The 12949-nt window shown below is 35.5% G+C and overlaps 1 protein-coding gene across 2 annotated transcripts; it reads left to right on the top strand.

Annotated features, from left to right (window-relative positions):
* The first annotated feature begins 878 nt into the window (after positions 1-878).
* plekha3 (pleckstrin homology domain containing, family A (phosphoinositide binding specific) member 3) lies at positions 879-8774 on the top strand. 2 transcript variants are annotated; one of them, XM_007259390.4, is made up of 8 exons: positions 879-1234; positions 3063-3179; positions 3353-3508; positions 3703-3827; positions 4938-5102; positions 6213-6256; positions 6394-6503; positions 7990-8774. In XM_007259390.4, exons 1-8 carry the CDS (start codon positions 1195-1197, stop codon positions 8112-8114), a joined length of 882 nt encoding a protein of 293 aa, XP_007259452.1. In that variant the 5' UTR covers positions 879-1194; the 3' UTR covers positions 8115-8774. The 2 variants fall into 2 exon arrangements, with proteins under 2 accessions (XP_007259452.1, XP_007259451.1); XM_007259389.4 differs by having other exon boundaries at positions 4938-5108.
* Positions 8775-12949: the final 4175 nt, after the last annotated feature.

Raw genomic sequence — 12949 nt, 5'->3', positions numbered from 1 at the left:
CTGTATTAAAAGAATGACATATGTAGGAATGTCCACAACATTTCAGATTCTGATAATCTAATTGTAGTGTGTAAGTGGTTCACTTGTGGTTATTTTAGATTTTTTGTAAACCTGTCTTAAAATGTAAGGGATACTGAACCTTCGTTGGGCTGGTGGGACGGCTTTAAGCGTACAGAGGAAAATATCCCTTATTTTTAAATCTAAAACTTGACAGGTATGCTCTTATTTTTTCCAGTGCTGTATTTAGTTTAACAAATACGACCAATTAAATATTAGGTAGGCCAACAGGGGGAGATCTGTGAAAAATATCTTACACTTCTACTCAGTGATAAAACTCTTGCATTCGAACTGCAATTGAAAAAACAGGAGGACCAGTGACTTTTTAGGCTTTCTCGGCATGTGACATCACGCTCAGTAGCTTCTCCAGTTCCGCTTGTTGTGTTTACGCGGATCTCAGAGGTGGAAACGCATGAGGGTGCATGCCAGTGATAGCTATTTTATTAAATGATGAAAAGTGATGAAATTCAGAGATGTGCATCCGGACGGGACTAAAATTAACGGAGGACCACAGTTGTTCAGACTATAATTATTCAGAGGAAGTCTGAGAAAAACACGTACATGGTTGTCCAGACAGGAATAAAATCACAGACCCCCTGACCTGAAAAAAAAAACAATCCTGTCCAGATAGGGCTAAAAGTACAAAGTATGAAAGTAATTCTATATTAGAACAGTTTTTTATCACTGAAGTTTCGGCCAATTTCTCACTGTATACATAATTACTAATTTCTCAAATGAAATAAATAAATAAATAACCTAAATATATATAAATAACCTAAATATATATAAATAACCAAAAAAAAAAAATGCCACTTCCGGTTCTGTTAAGTTCCCTCCCGGAAATGGACCCACTCCTCCTCCTCCTTCTGCTCTTCAGCCCTGCAGCAGGAATTTCTCATGATGTGAGGCTTTTCTGCTAAACTCTCCCGCCTGGAAATGAGTTTATTAGTCTGAGCGCGCTCCGCCTCGCTCCGCCGGGATGACGCGCGCCGCCTGAACGGCTCGGGCTGCAGCTCGCGGTTAGCTTGGGGGCTAGCATGCTAGCTGGCTAAGCTAGCTAACCAGGGTCTGAGGCCAATGAAGTGCGGGTTAAATTAGCCTGAGACTGAGTTAAAGTCCTGCTTCTGCCCGCCAAGAATGGAAGGCGTACTTTACAAGTGGACCAATTATATGACAGGTAGTGTACATTTATTTAACCTCGCTTTTACTGTAAACAGTGTAACTACTACAGTGTATCCTGATCTATACAGTGCTGTCTGAACCACCAGCCTGAGAGGGTAGCTTAGTTAACTAGCTACAAACTTTTATTATACTGACACATTTTTAAATAGTGTTTAAAACGTTTGTGGACGCTATTAGAGTATTTTAAGAAGAAGCATTTTAGTCAATATTGTTGTTTTGGTGTGTTTTTGATTGATAATATGGAATACACACATTGTGTCCAGGCCCCTGTATTATTGAATGCAGCATGCCATTACTATTATTATTCTGTATTTTGATTGCACTGTATGATAACATCTCAAAAATATGTTTGATTATTGCCTCTTTTTGGTATTGTTGTTGTTTGCATCAGCATTATTCTCCTTATAATAATAATAATAATAATAATAATAATAATAATAATAATAATTCTTTTTCTTATTATTATACACAGCAAAAATAAAAACTGGGTATTTTGTGGTTCAATGTAAGTACACTGTGTGTGTAAAAGACCAATTTTTCAGTTAATTCTTGTTATTTTCATTATGGATTAATCTTCTGATTTCACACTTGATTGACAAGTCTTGCTTTTCTGAAATACCAGTATTATCCTCTTAACAGGCCGGGATTTTTGTACATTTTCTGCCTGACATTACACCCCTAAATCTTGAGGTTTTCTATTCAAGCATTACATAAAAATATTTTATGTTTGATAAGGAACGTTACTGAGGAGCATAATTGTAATTGTGATAAGTAAATACAATTAAACAGTTCATGTCTTTTAAACCTTTAGTTTCATTATGGTTGTCTATTTTTTTGTCGATTTTTAAACATGCAGAATTTGGGTTGATTCCTGTTACTGATTAAGTGAAGTAGAGAGAAAACAGGCAGCTTCTCCAAGTGTCCTGTAGGAAATTTCTATAAATGAAATTAAACATTCTATAAATAAAATTTATATAATGTAAATAACTTATTTTACTGCAGATAATAAGGTTTTTTTTATCACTCACACCTGTAGTCTGTAAACAGGTCAAGGCATGTTAATAGGTAAAACAAATTATGACACTGACATACTTTTTTTAAAAATACCAATCATACTGTCATACTTTGTGTAATATTGCTAATGGTATTTTAAAAAATCCACTGATCAGAGTATTTGAAAACAATTGAAAAATGAGTAGATTAATCCTTAATACAAATAAGAAATTTGCTGAAAAATAATAGCTGGTAATAAAATAATTTAAAATGGCTTGACTTTATGGGCAGCTGTTGTCTTTTTTTTTTAAGGGATACACTTTACATACAGTATACTTGTATTAATACATTTACTCAGAAAACTTTTGTTGAACCAAAAAATACCCTGTTTTTATGAAAGGTGCAGTGTACAATAATAATAATAACAACAAAAAAATGTTGTTGTGTACAGTACACAAATGCAGCCCTAGTGGCTTATAAAAACCTTGTCTGTCCTTCTGAGTAAACTTGGTAACTTTAGGCCGGTACTTTTCAGTTTGAATGACTGCGTGAGCAGAGATCTGCTGACCTGTTCAGATGTCATATGATCATGCGTGTTTTTTTTTTTTTCTTTTTTGTGTGTGTGCACGCATGTGTGTGATGTTAATCTACGCCTGTGTGTAATGTTAATGTTCTGGAAATGTAAAATTCTCTAAACTCTGTATTTTATGTTTCCTTATTGATATTTTTTTATAGATGTATTTATGTAGAGTTACAGAAGCCAGACATTAACAAACATTAAAAACTAAACTTTGCACTACAATGAACTGCTACTATATGCTGTGTCTTAGGATGGCAGCCACGGTGGTTTGTGTTGGACAGTGGAATCATTTCATATTACGACTCCCAAGATGATGTCTGCAAAGGCAGCAAGGGCAGCATAAAGATGTCAGTGTGTGAAATTAAAGGTAAATAAGTTTTACACTTGTATTTAAAGTTGTTTATTTGTTAATTCGCAATACATTCAGAATATTTTCAATGAATTCAATGATTATGACCCATTGAATGCAAACTTGCAACAGTGGTGAGAAGCATGGCCTAATTCTTTTGTTTTTCTAACTTCCTCATTCTTGTGAACTAGTTCACCCCACGGATAATACGAGGCTGGAGCTGATCATACCAGGGGAGCAGCATTTTTACGTGAAAGCCGTAAATGCAGCTGAGAGACAGAAATGGCTGGTGGCTCTGGGGAGCTCAAAGGCTGGCCTTGTCGACAAAAGGACCAAAAAGGAAAGAGGTGTGGCATGTTTGTTTATATATTTCACACCATGTTACCGCTGCTTTTTTGCTGCTTTTTTTCTTTTCTATGTATATCTGACCAGTGATCACGTGCAGTCTTCATATCTTCATTGTAAAATCTATATATAAAATAACATATAAAGCAACATGTGTCCTTAATCGAATGTGAAATTTTGTACCTGTATCTTGCAGAATTAACAGAGACCACTGAGTCGTTGAAAACCAAGATGTCAGAACTGCGTTTGTACTGTGACTTACTAATGCAACAGGTCCACACCATTCAAGAGTCAGTGGAGCAGGAGGGAGACCATTCAGAGGTTAGGCAGTGCATATTTTACACTGACATTTTAGTGCAAACAGTGATGGAGACTACAAATAAGCACAAAAATTCACATTATATTGACTCTTTGGATCTTTTTACCTGCTTATATTTTGCTGAAATATTTAAAAAGCTGAAAATTTAAGACAAAGAGCATGTCAGTGCACAGATGCAGCTTAGTGAATACATTTCTGCATGCCTGAGGCTTAAGGGCTTTTAAAGTAACCATGGTAGCTATAATGCAATTTGAATATATCTTTTAAAACCTTTAAAACCCTTAAAAATGTTAGTTGTTGAACTATATACTATGTATTAAATATTACAGCTTTCACACCTGCATGCTTGTTTTCACTCTTGGTCAGATTTGTTTGGACAGGTGTGAATGCAGTAACTGGACCAAAACAATCACACAGTGACCCTTAGGAGCAGGTAGTCTCAGTGTAGTCCCAGAAGAATTCTGAACTGGGTTGTTTGTGGTTGGAATGTGATCTCAGCACTTCATGCTTCCCTCTGCTGATAACTTTTATTGAGATGCGGATTTCAATTTCCAGCAGGACTTGCCCACACTGCCAAAAGTATCAGTTGGTCTTATAATATTCCATTTTTTTTGAGACACTGATTTTTGGGTTTTCATTGGCTGTAAGCCATAATCATCAACAATAAAATAATAATGGCATATAATACAATTAGAAAATATTTTTAGCATGTTTCACCAGACGTCAGTGATCCAACATGTCATAAGAAAAATTCATGATGCACTGAAAATGAATGATGTCCAGCAAATAAAATCACGATGTGTCATGAAAATAAAAAACAATGTGAATTTTTTGAGGTATCAAGCAGCAAAAATATTACAAACAAAATTCCTATTCCAACTTCTTTTGTTTTAAGATCTTAAGACACACATGGCCCAAACGTTGCCACATAGAGGACTGAATTTATTTTTCATTTTTAGTAAAAAACAAAACAAGATATGGAAAACATGCATGAGAAACAGTATCCAGCAAAGCAATATACTACTTGAGACAGTGTCTCTCATGTGGTTTACCATTCTTACCATGTCCACTCAAAAAAAGCATCTACTCTTTTTTTCTGTTTCTGTTGCCAGACAAGAAACGAGGCTTCATCTTTGCTCAGTGCCACATGTAATACCTTCATTCAGACATTGGAGGAGTGTATGAAGATTGCCAACTCCAAGTTCCAGACGGACATGTTGCAGCAGAGTCCTTCAGACCCGCTGATGTCCCCAGTCTCCCCCTCTCCTATTCAAATGGCAAGGGTAAAATATACTGTTACCTACTGTGAATGCTGTACATGCTGTAAATGAATAGGCCTGGCTCAAATACTTTTTTTGTGTTTAAACTGGGTAGAAATGGCCAGAACACAAAGGCTGTGTTTGTCTGCAAATGTCAGTTTAGAATATCGCTTTCTTAAAACTGTTAAGTAATTAATACTTACAGCATTTAAGTGAGTTTTTGGGTGCCTTCACAATTGAGACTGAAGGCGTCAAAAACACATTCACCCAGTGTATTTCAGTTAAGATGCTGCATCAGCTCTGTTGGTCAAGCAGGGTATCTGCAGATCCTTTTTTATTATTTTGTTGCAATTTCCAAATTCAGTATGCAACCAATTGGAACCAACCTACATTTTTTATGGCATTTATTAATTTTACAGCATTATTTATGCCATTATTTTGCTCTGGATCCTATTTTCAGTGTACAAACAATTCCATTTTTCTGTTTGTGCTAAACTTATAAGCTAAGCTGAGGTTGTTCTCTCACTCAAACTCTCCACCCCACCTTAAATGCTGCAGAAGTCCCTTTAAGGTGCCGTGTATAAAAATATAATATCTGAATACCTGGTTCAAGACTTGTACATTACAGTGAACATGAGCATTGTCATGGTCACGTGAAAACCTTTTATCACTTCTGGCAGTTGTTATTAACTTTTGATGGACCAGTAGAAATGCTCAAATTTCGTAAGAATGTGATTATTTTGTAGGGTCCAATTTTGGAGATTTTTTTTTTTTTTTTTGCAAAACCTACAATTCAGTCTGAGTGTGGCTCTGTATGCTCAAAAATTAAAGTAAAACTATGTATCTTGTATCTCCAAACTGAAACTTTATAAGAGAAAGGTTAAAACCTTAACTTTCAGTTGAAGTAAATGCAAAAATAATTTATTTCAGGTCATTTTAGAGAATTTCTGTTTGTCCAAATTTTGGCACAGTGAAAGGGAGTTTTCAAATTACGTAGTAAACTAACAATTGACAAAAATGGATATATTTGTTTTTCAGTGGGATGTGACGATATGTATGTACAAGACATATTTATGTGTATGTAATAATTGTAACTTACAAATCCTTTGTTTTCTCTTGTTATTGTAGATGAAGCGGTCAATCAGTCACCCAGGCACCTATAGTTATGACAGGTACAGTATAAACAGTACAGTGTTTGTTTGTTTGTTTGTTTGTTTGTTTGTTTGTTCTTAGCCTATACAAAAAGTTTCCTCAGTTATATATTTGCTCCTACTGATATTGCTCACTCTCCCTTGTTCCTGCTTTCAAGGTCAAGCGTGCCAAAGGAGTGTCTGGCAGTACAGAGGTCGTCACAGAGACGCACGCGGACATGCTCAGATACAGAGGCTCTTAGTGACGCTGGTACAGAGGAGATGGAGCGTGAGTCACTGTCTAAAAACATTTATAAACACACAGACACACACAACATACAATCTTTTTTTAGTTGCAGGATATCATCAGTAGTAACATCACACTCACTCATTGGTTAAAGTAGTGCACCACTTTCAGAAGAACGTTCGTTAATTTAAAAAGTAAAGTATTGAAATATGTGGTTTGGGACGCAGGTATGGATTTCGCTAGAGAACAAGCTAAGCCTTTGTAGTACAAGCTTTTTTTAAAATACAGCAGCATAACCGCATCATATCTCTTCATTAAAAGTCATTTCTGGAGCACAGCTGTAGTAGCGTAGCGTAAAGTTGCTTCGTGAAGTTGTTGTTTTATATGTTTGTTTGTTTTTTACTGTCTGTAAATACAGCTCTGGAAAAAAATTATTTTCTGAATCAGTTTCTCTGATTTTGCTATTTATAGGTATATGTTTAAGTAAAATGAACATTGTTGTTTTATTCTATAAACTACAGACAACATTTCTCCCAAATTCCAAATTAAAAAAAATGTCATTTAGAGCATTTATTGCAGAAAATGAGAAATGGCTGAAATAACAAAAAAAAATTCAGAGCTTTCAGACCTCAAATAATGCAAAGAAAACAAGTTCATAATTGTAAAGTTTTAAGAGTTCAGAAATCAATATTTGGTGGAAATAACCCTGGTTTTTAATCACAGTCTTACACACTGCTTTTGGATAACTTTATGCCTCTCCTGGTACAAAAGTGCTCATCCATCTCCCTCTTAATTACATTTCAGAGGTTTTCAATTCAGTAAAATCAAAGAAACGCATAATTTTTTTAGTGGTCTCTTTATTTTTTTTCCAGAGCTGTAAATGAGAGAAAAGCTTTAACTAAGGATAAAGCTTTAACTAACAAATTTCTAAGTAAAAAAAAAAAAAAAACGGAAAATCTCCGCTTTTATCAAGAAGAAAAAGGGTGCTTTTAATTGCTGGGGTGCTGAAATCGGCACAACACCGACAAGCCCACTGAGCAGCGAGTGATATAAGCGTCTCAACGTAGTGTGAGTGCAGGCCAGAGGGGGAGTACCGTGCTCCAGCACGATTCAACCGATCCGTGACTAGTGAGAGTAAACCCTTACATTACATCTACTATTTTCCTTAATACTACAAAACATTTCCCACTGATAACTGCATATCACCCCAGGAATGAAACAATTCTGATTTATAACCATTTTAAGTTTTATGTCCAGTATTCTTGGTAGAAATATGAATGCTCATTGATAGAGTTCAGGTAAACTGTTACAATGACATAAAATGTTTTGTCTAAGGATAGAAGTGCATTTTAGGTGTTTTTTTTTTTTTTTTTTTTTTTTTAAGGGAAGATGAGAAGATGATTAAATGTAGTGCTATAATAAATGAATTAATGAATGGAGAGTGTGATCAGGACATCCCATCTAGGCTTCTCTGTATTTCGCTGCTTTTTTCCTTCCAGTCCTTTAAATGTTGTTTTTCTTCCAATAGGTCTTGTGCTGTTTCCCAAAGCCAGCCTAAATGGTGACACAGCAACAGTGATCCCTGAAGAGATGGGGAAGAGCACTCGCTTTGGATCAGAAACGGACACTCCAGAGTCAGATCTGTCACTTTGAGTGTGACACACTAGCCTTTTAGGAGTAGACGGCCTGAAGGAATACTGCTGTGCAGCTACTGTTTGCAGTGCACATTATCGGTGTTTTAGGAAGTATTATTTCTTCAATGAAGCATTTCGTTGCACTTTAATAAGAAGAAAAAAAGGCAGAAAAACACGTCCAATCTGAATGTTTGTTCGTATTCTTCCAGGTATTTTAAATTGCTCCTTAATTTTGCCAGGATGATGATGTTCTGTTTTTGGTTTGTGATTCATGATACATGAAACATGATTGCCATAGCCTGTCAGTGAAGAGTGTACAAATACAGTTTGGATTGTACAGGTGATGTGTAGCCGACTTTGTTTAGTGCAAAGAACCTTGATGAGAAGTTTCTTTTTGTTGCAGTGCCAAGGAACTGTATGCGTGTACTGACATTAACTTTGATTTTTGTTTTTCCTCTGTTGTTCACTTGGCATGCTCCAGTGTTCGTTAGTTTATTATGCAAATGCACACTTTATTTATTTTCATAAGTTGCCTGATAGTTGCCAGATATTTTCCTGTCACCACACCCATATAAATGATTTTTTTTTGCCTTAAAATTTTATTCTTCGCATGGAGGAATTTGATGTACTGATAAATGTAATGTAAAAAAAAAATATGCATTAAAAATATAGAAAGTGATTTATTTTTTTTTCTTTCATTTATTTTATTCATAACAGAACTACTGAACATTCAGTGTGGCAGTGACAAGAAATACATTTTGCATGTGCCCGTGTACCATATTGTTTTTCCAAATTCAGGCTATTTATTTATAAAATTTAACTGCTTTTACCATTGTTATTTATATATATATATATATTTTTTTTTTGTTTGTTTTGTTTTGTTTTGTTTTTTACAGATGACCTTGAAAGGTTTATGTACAGTGTTATTATGGTAGATATTTGTGCTTTGAATGGCTACAGTATGAACATTTTACAATTAATTAATCTTCATTGTGCTACCTGCTCAGATCACAGGGATGTAAATAATAAAATATATAGAGATTAAAACACTAGGAGAAAACCACAGTCTTTAAACTTCATCTGCTGACCTAGATGTCTGCACATTATATTGTTGAAGCATCACCACTGCAGTGTGTGCATGCGCAGTAGTAATTGTATTAAATTAATACACCTATTGCTAAAACTTATTTGATACAAAAGAAACAAAATGGGTTAGTACATTCATAGTGATACATTAAAGGAGAAATACAGTGTAAAATAGACTTTTGTTGTAGAGAAACACAAAAAGTGTACAGACTTTTTGCAATTAGCCCATCTCCATTCACCCCTAGCATTTCGAAATACAGCGCTTTTAGCCAATGCTCCCAACAGGCTTACAATACTAGAGATAGGGGCATAGAGTTACCCTTAAAATAAATTGCTATTTTAACTCCGTTAACAGGCTTAAATGAACTCTAAACAGCACTGGTTGAATTTTGAGGGCCCAGACAATTAAAAACGAGGCACTGAGAACTTTGAAAGTGCACAGGTAGTTTATAAAAAAACACTGTATAGACACACAGTACCTTGACATAGTTTTCTAGGCAGCCGTCTTGAAATAAAATCATGAAAAGCATGAAACTAAAGAGATAAATTCAGTAACAGCTGGAATCCATGCAGTTTCACCTAAATTGTTTTGCAATCTATTAATCTATTCTACCTATCCTTACATGCTCGTCAGTTGACTTAACGTGACTTCATTTCAAGATGGTGCCTGGATAACTACCTCAAGGTACTGTGTGTATAAACAGTGGAAAACCTGGAAAAGTCATGGAATTTGAAAATAGCAATTTCCAAGCCTGGTTAAGTTAAAAAAAAAAAAAAAAACCAAAGTTTTGGAAAAGGACTGGAAATTTGGTCTTCAACCTTTTGTTTCAGTTTATTGATGGAGAAAATCTAATTTGAGAACAAATATGTCAGCTCAGAGTTAACTCAGTAATTATAGTCTTACACAATGGAGCTCTCAGGATCTGAAACACATTTTATGGATAAAAATTGTGTGTCAGATTCATTTTAGGCTTTTTAGGCAATTTCGATTTAAGTTTTAGTTGATTTTTAGTTTTATTGTCCATGTCTTTACTGTTTTAAAAATCGTATGATCATGAAAATTTGCCTTGAAGGCATGGAAAAGCCATGATAAAACTATGGAATTTTATTTCTTAATAATTGTATGAACCCTGGTTTTAATATACTATCTGTGCACTTTTAAAGTTCTCAGTGGCTCATTTTAAATACAATTATATTAATGAAGTGTGGAGCTACTTTGTGCTTGAGTTAATGGTATAAAAAAGTTATTTCTTTTTTTAAGTCAGTTGGGAGCATCGGCTAAAAGAGCTGTATTTCAGAATGCAGGGGGCGAACAGAGGAGGGCTATTGGACAAAAGTTTGTACTCGATATCATGTTTCACTACACCCCAAATCCATTTCACACTGGATATCTCCTTTAAACGTGGACGATTAGTCCCGGATATCATCTGTCCAATGAGAAACGATTATTTGGTTGCTTTTTTTTTTTTTTTTTTTTTTACATTTTTTGTTTACTATATAATTTAAGCACACAGACTGTCTTCTTCATTGTGTCAAATATCAAAATATCTTGATGAATGGACCAATAGAAATTCTCCAAAATTACCCAAAATAAACTCTTTTTACATTGACTTCTATTGAAAACAGTTGAAAAACTGTGATCTCTCTCCTTTAAAGTTGCTGTTTTGGAGACACATTGGACAGATACATAGATTTTTTCACTGGATAGCGATGATATAGCATTCCCTTAATAGTATTATTGTGTAGTACACAATTAAAACGCAGCCCATGTCTTACCACAAGGCTGCCATCTGTGTTTAGCATCTGATTTTACTCGGAAATCTCTCCATTATGTGTGGATGACACGTCCGAAGTGCAAACAGTGGATTGTGTTTTCGTTAACTTTTACATGCAGGGAAAACACAGGTGCAAATGAAGCATGGAGACGAGACCCCTCGCTGTGGGCCAGCCTGAGGGTGTCTTTCCCAGATGGCAAGCTAGTATCCACAGAGCTGGTGTACACAAGCTGTCACTCATGATCTTTAACATAACAATAGATGCGTAGTGTATGAGATGTAACAGCAAGGCCTCTAAAAGCCACAGTTAGGGATTTCTGCTGTAGGCAGATCATGCTTGCTTGGTGTTGCTTTGAACCAAATCAAATGAGAGCATAACACACCCTCTTAAACCCTAATATCTAATATTTACAATAAAGTACAATTGATGACATATTGGTGGTACATATTAAAGCTCTCCATGACTTACTTTCTTTGGTTGGGTAGGATGACCCTGAATCTCCCCATCACTCTCATAGCCATTGCTGTCTTTTTGTTTGTAGTGACCTTAATTTGGTTTTCAAAAAGAGACATCTGCAGACATTTCTATTAAGGCTGAAGGAAAACTCCAATGTAAAATGGACTTTGGGTGTTTTAAAATGCGATAAAAAGTACTTATCTTTGTTAAATAGCCCACCTTCGCTCTCCTGCAGCTTTCTGAGATACAGAAATGTGTGCACTTTGCCCAAACAGGCTTTTAGAATGGATAATAAGTGCCCCCCTTGCGCCTCATAGTAGCTCCATTCTACTCATAGGTAGAATCAGGAGATTTAAAATACAAAAAGTTTATTAAAAGCCACTGTTTACAGCCCGTAGTGTAGGTAAATCTCCGGGTGCCACCATCTTAAATTTAAGTCACAATAAGTCAACCGTCCAGCAAAAAGAATAGGTAGGCTTGTTGAGCAGATTGCAAAATTAATTCCTTGGAAATACATGAATTCCAGCTGTTGCTAAAAATATCTGGTTATAGTCGATAGTAGAATGCAAAAAACCAACAACAAATTACAAGTTAATAAATATTGCACAAAAAGTTTTCCTATTCATGCTCGACGGCTGACTTATTGTGACTTAAATTTCAAATGGCGGCGCCCAGAGATTTACCTACGGAATGGGGTTTAAACAGTGGCTTTTAATAAACATTTTGTGCAGTTTAAAGTTATGAATGTCTCGTTTTAAATGTCAGGGCTCTCCAGGTTCTACCAATGAGGTGTGGAGCCTGAATAACGAAAAGAGCCTGAAAAAAGTGGTTTATCTGCAGGTGCAAGGCATGCCCTGTTTCACTCATTCTAAAAGCTTGTTTGGGCAAAGTGTACAAAACACTGGATCTCAGAAAGCTGCGGCAGAGTGGAGGAGGGCTATTCAACAAAGATAAGTACTTTTTTTTTTACGTTTTAATACAGCCAAAATTCTTCTTTGAGATGTTGTGATTGAGGCTCTTTAAGTAGGCCTAAGTTAAATACTTAAATGATCATGCAACTATATTAATTAATTTTTATACATAAAAGTTAATAAACTATGTTGCTAAAGTGGGAAACTAATACACTGCCACTATAATCAGAGGATTGCCAGTTTGTATCCTGGACCACGCTTCTTGTCATCAGCAGCCGGAGTCCGAGAGAGAGCACAATTGGCCATGTTTTCTCCTGAATGTGTATCTTTCTAATACTCTAAATGTGATGTCGGTCAGCACAGGCATCTGTAAGCTGATGTATTTGAGCTGGGTCACTGCGCTTTTTTGCTCTGAACGCGCTAGCTAACCAATGATGCTACATCAGAGGCAGTTCTAAAAGAGTCAGTGGCTGACTTGTATCAGATTGGAAGGAATATGGGGTAAAATTAAAAATAAATTTGTATATATTTGAATATTGATATATTGACCTATTCCATGCCTCTTTATCTCCCAGAAGTATTATGTCTAAGCCATCTACTGAATAAATATAAATAAATAAAAATA

This window comes from Astyanax mexicanus, chromosome 23 (genome assembly GCF_023375975.1).
Source record: "Astyanax mexicanus isolate ESR-SI-001 chromosome 23, AstMex3_surface, whole genome shotgun sequence".
Lineage (NCBI taxonomy): Eukaryota > Metazoa > Chordata > Actinopteri > Characiformes > Acestrorhamphidae > Astyanax > Astyanax mexicanus.
This window is presented reverse-complemented; position numbering and strand designations above follow the sequence as displayed.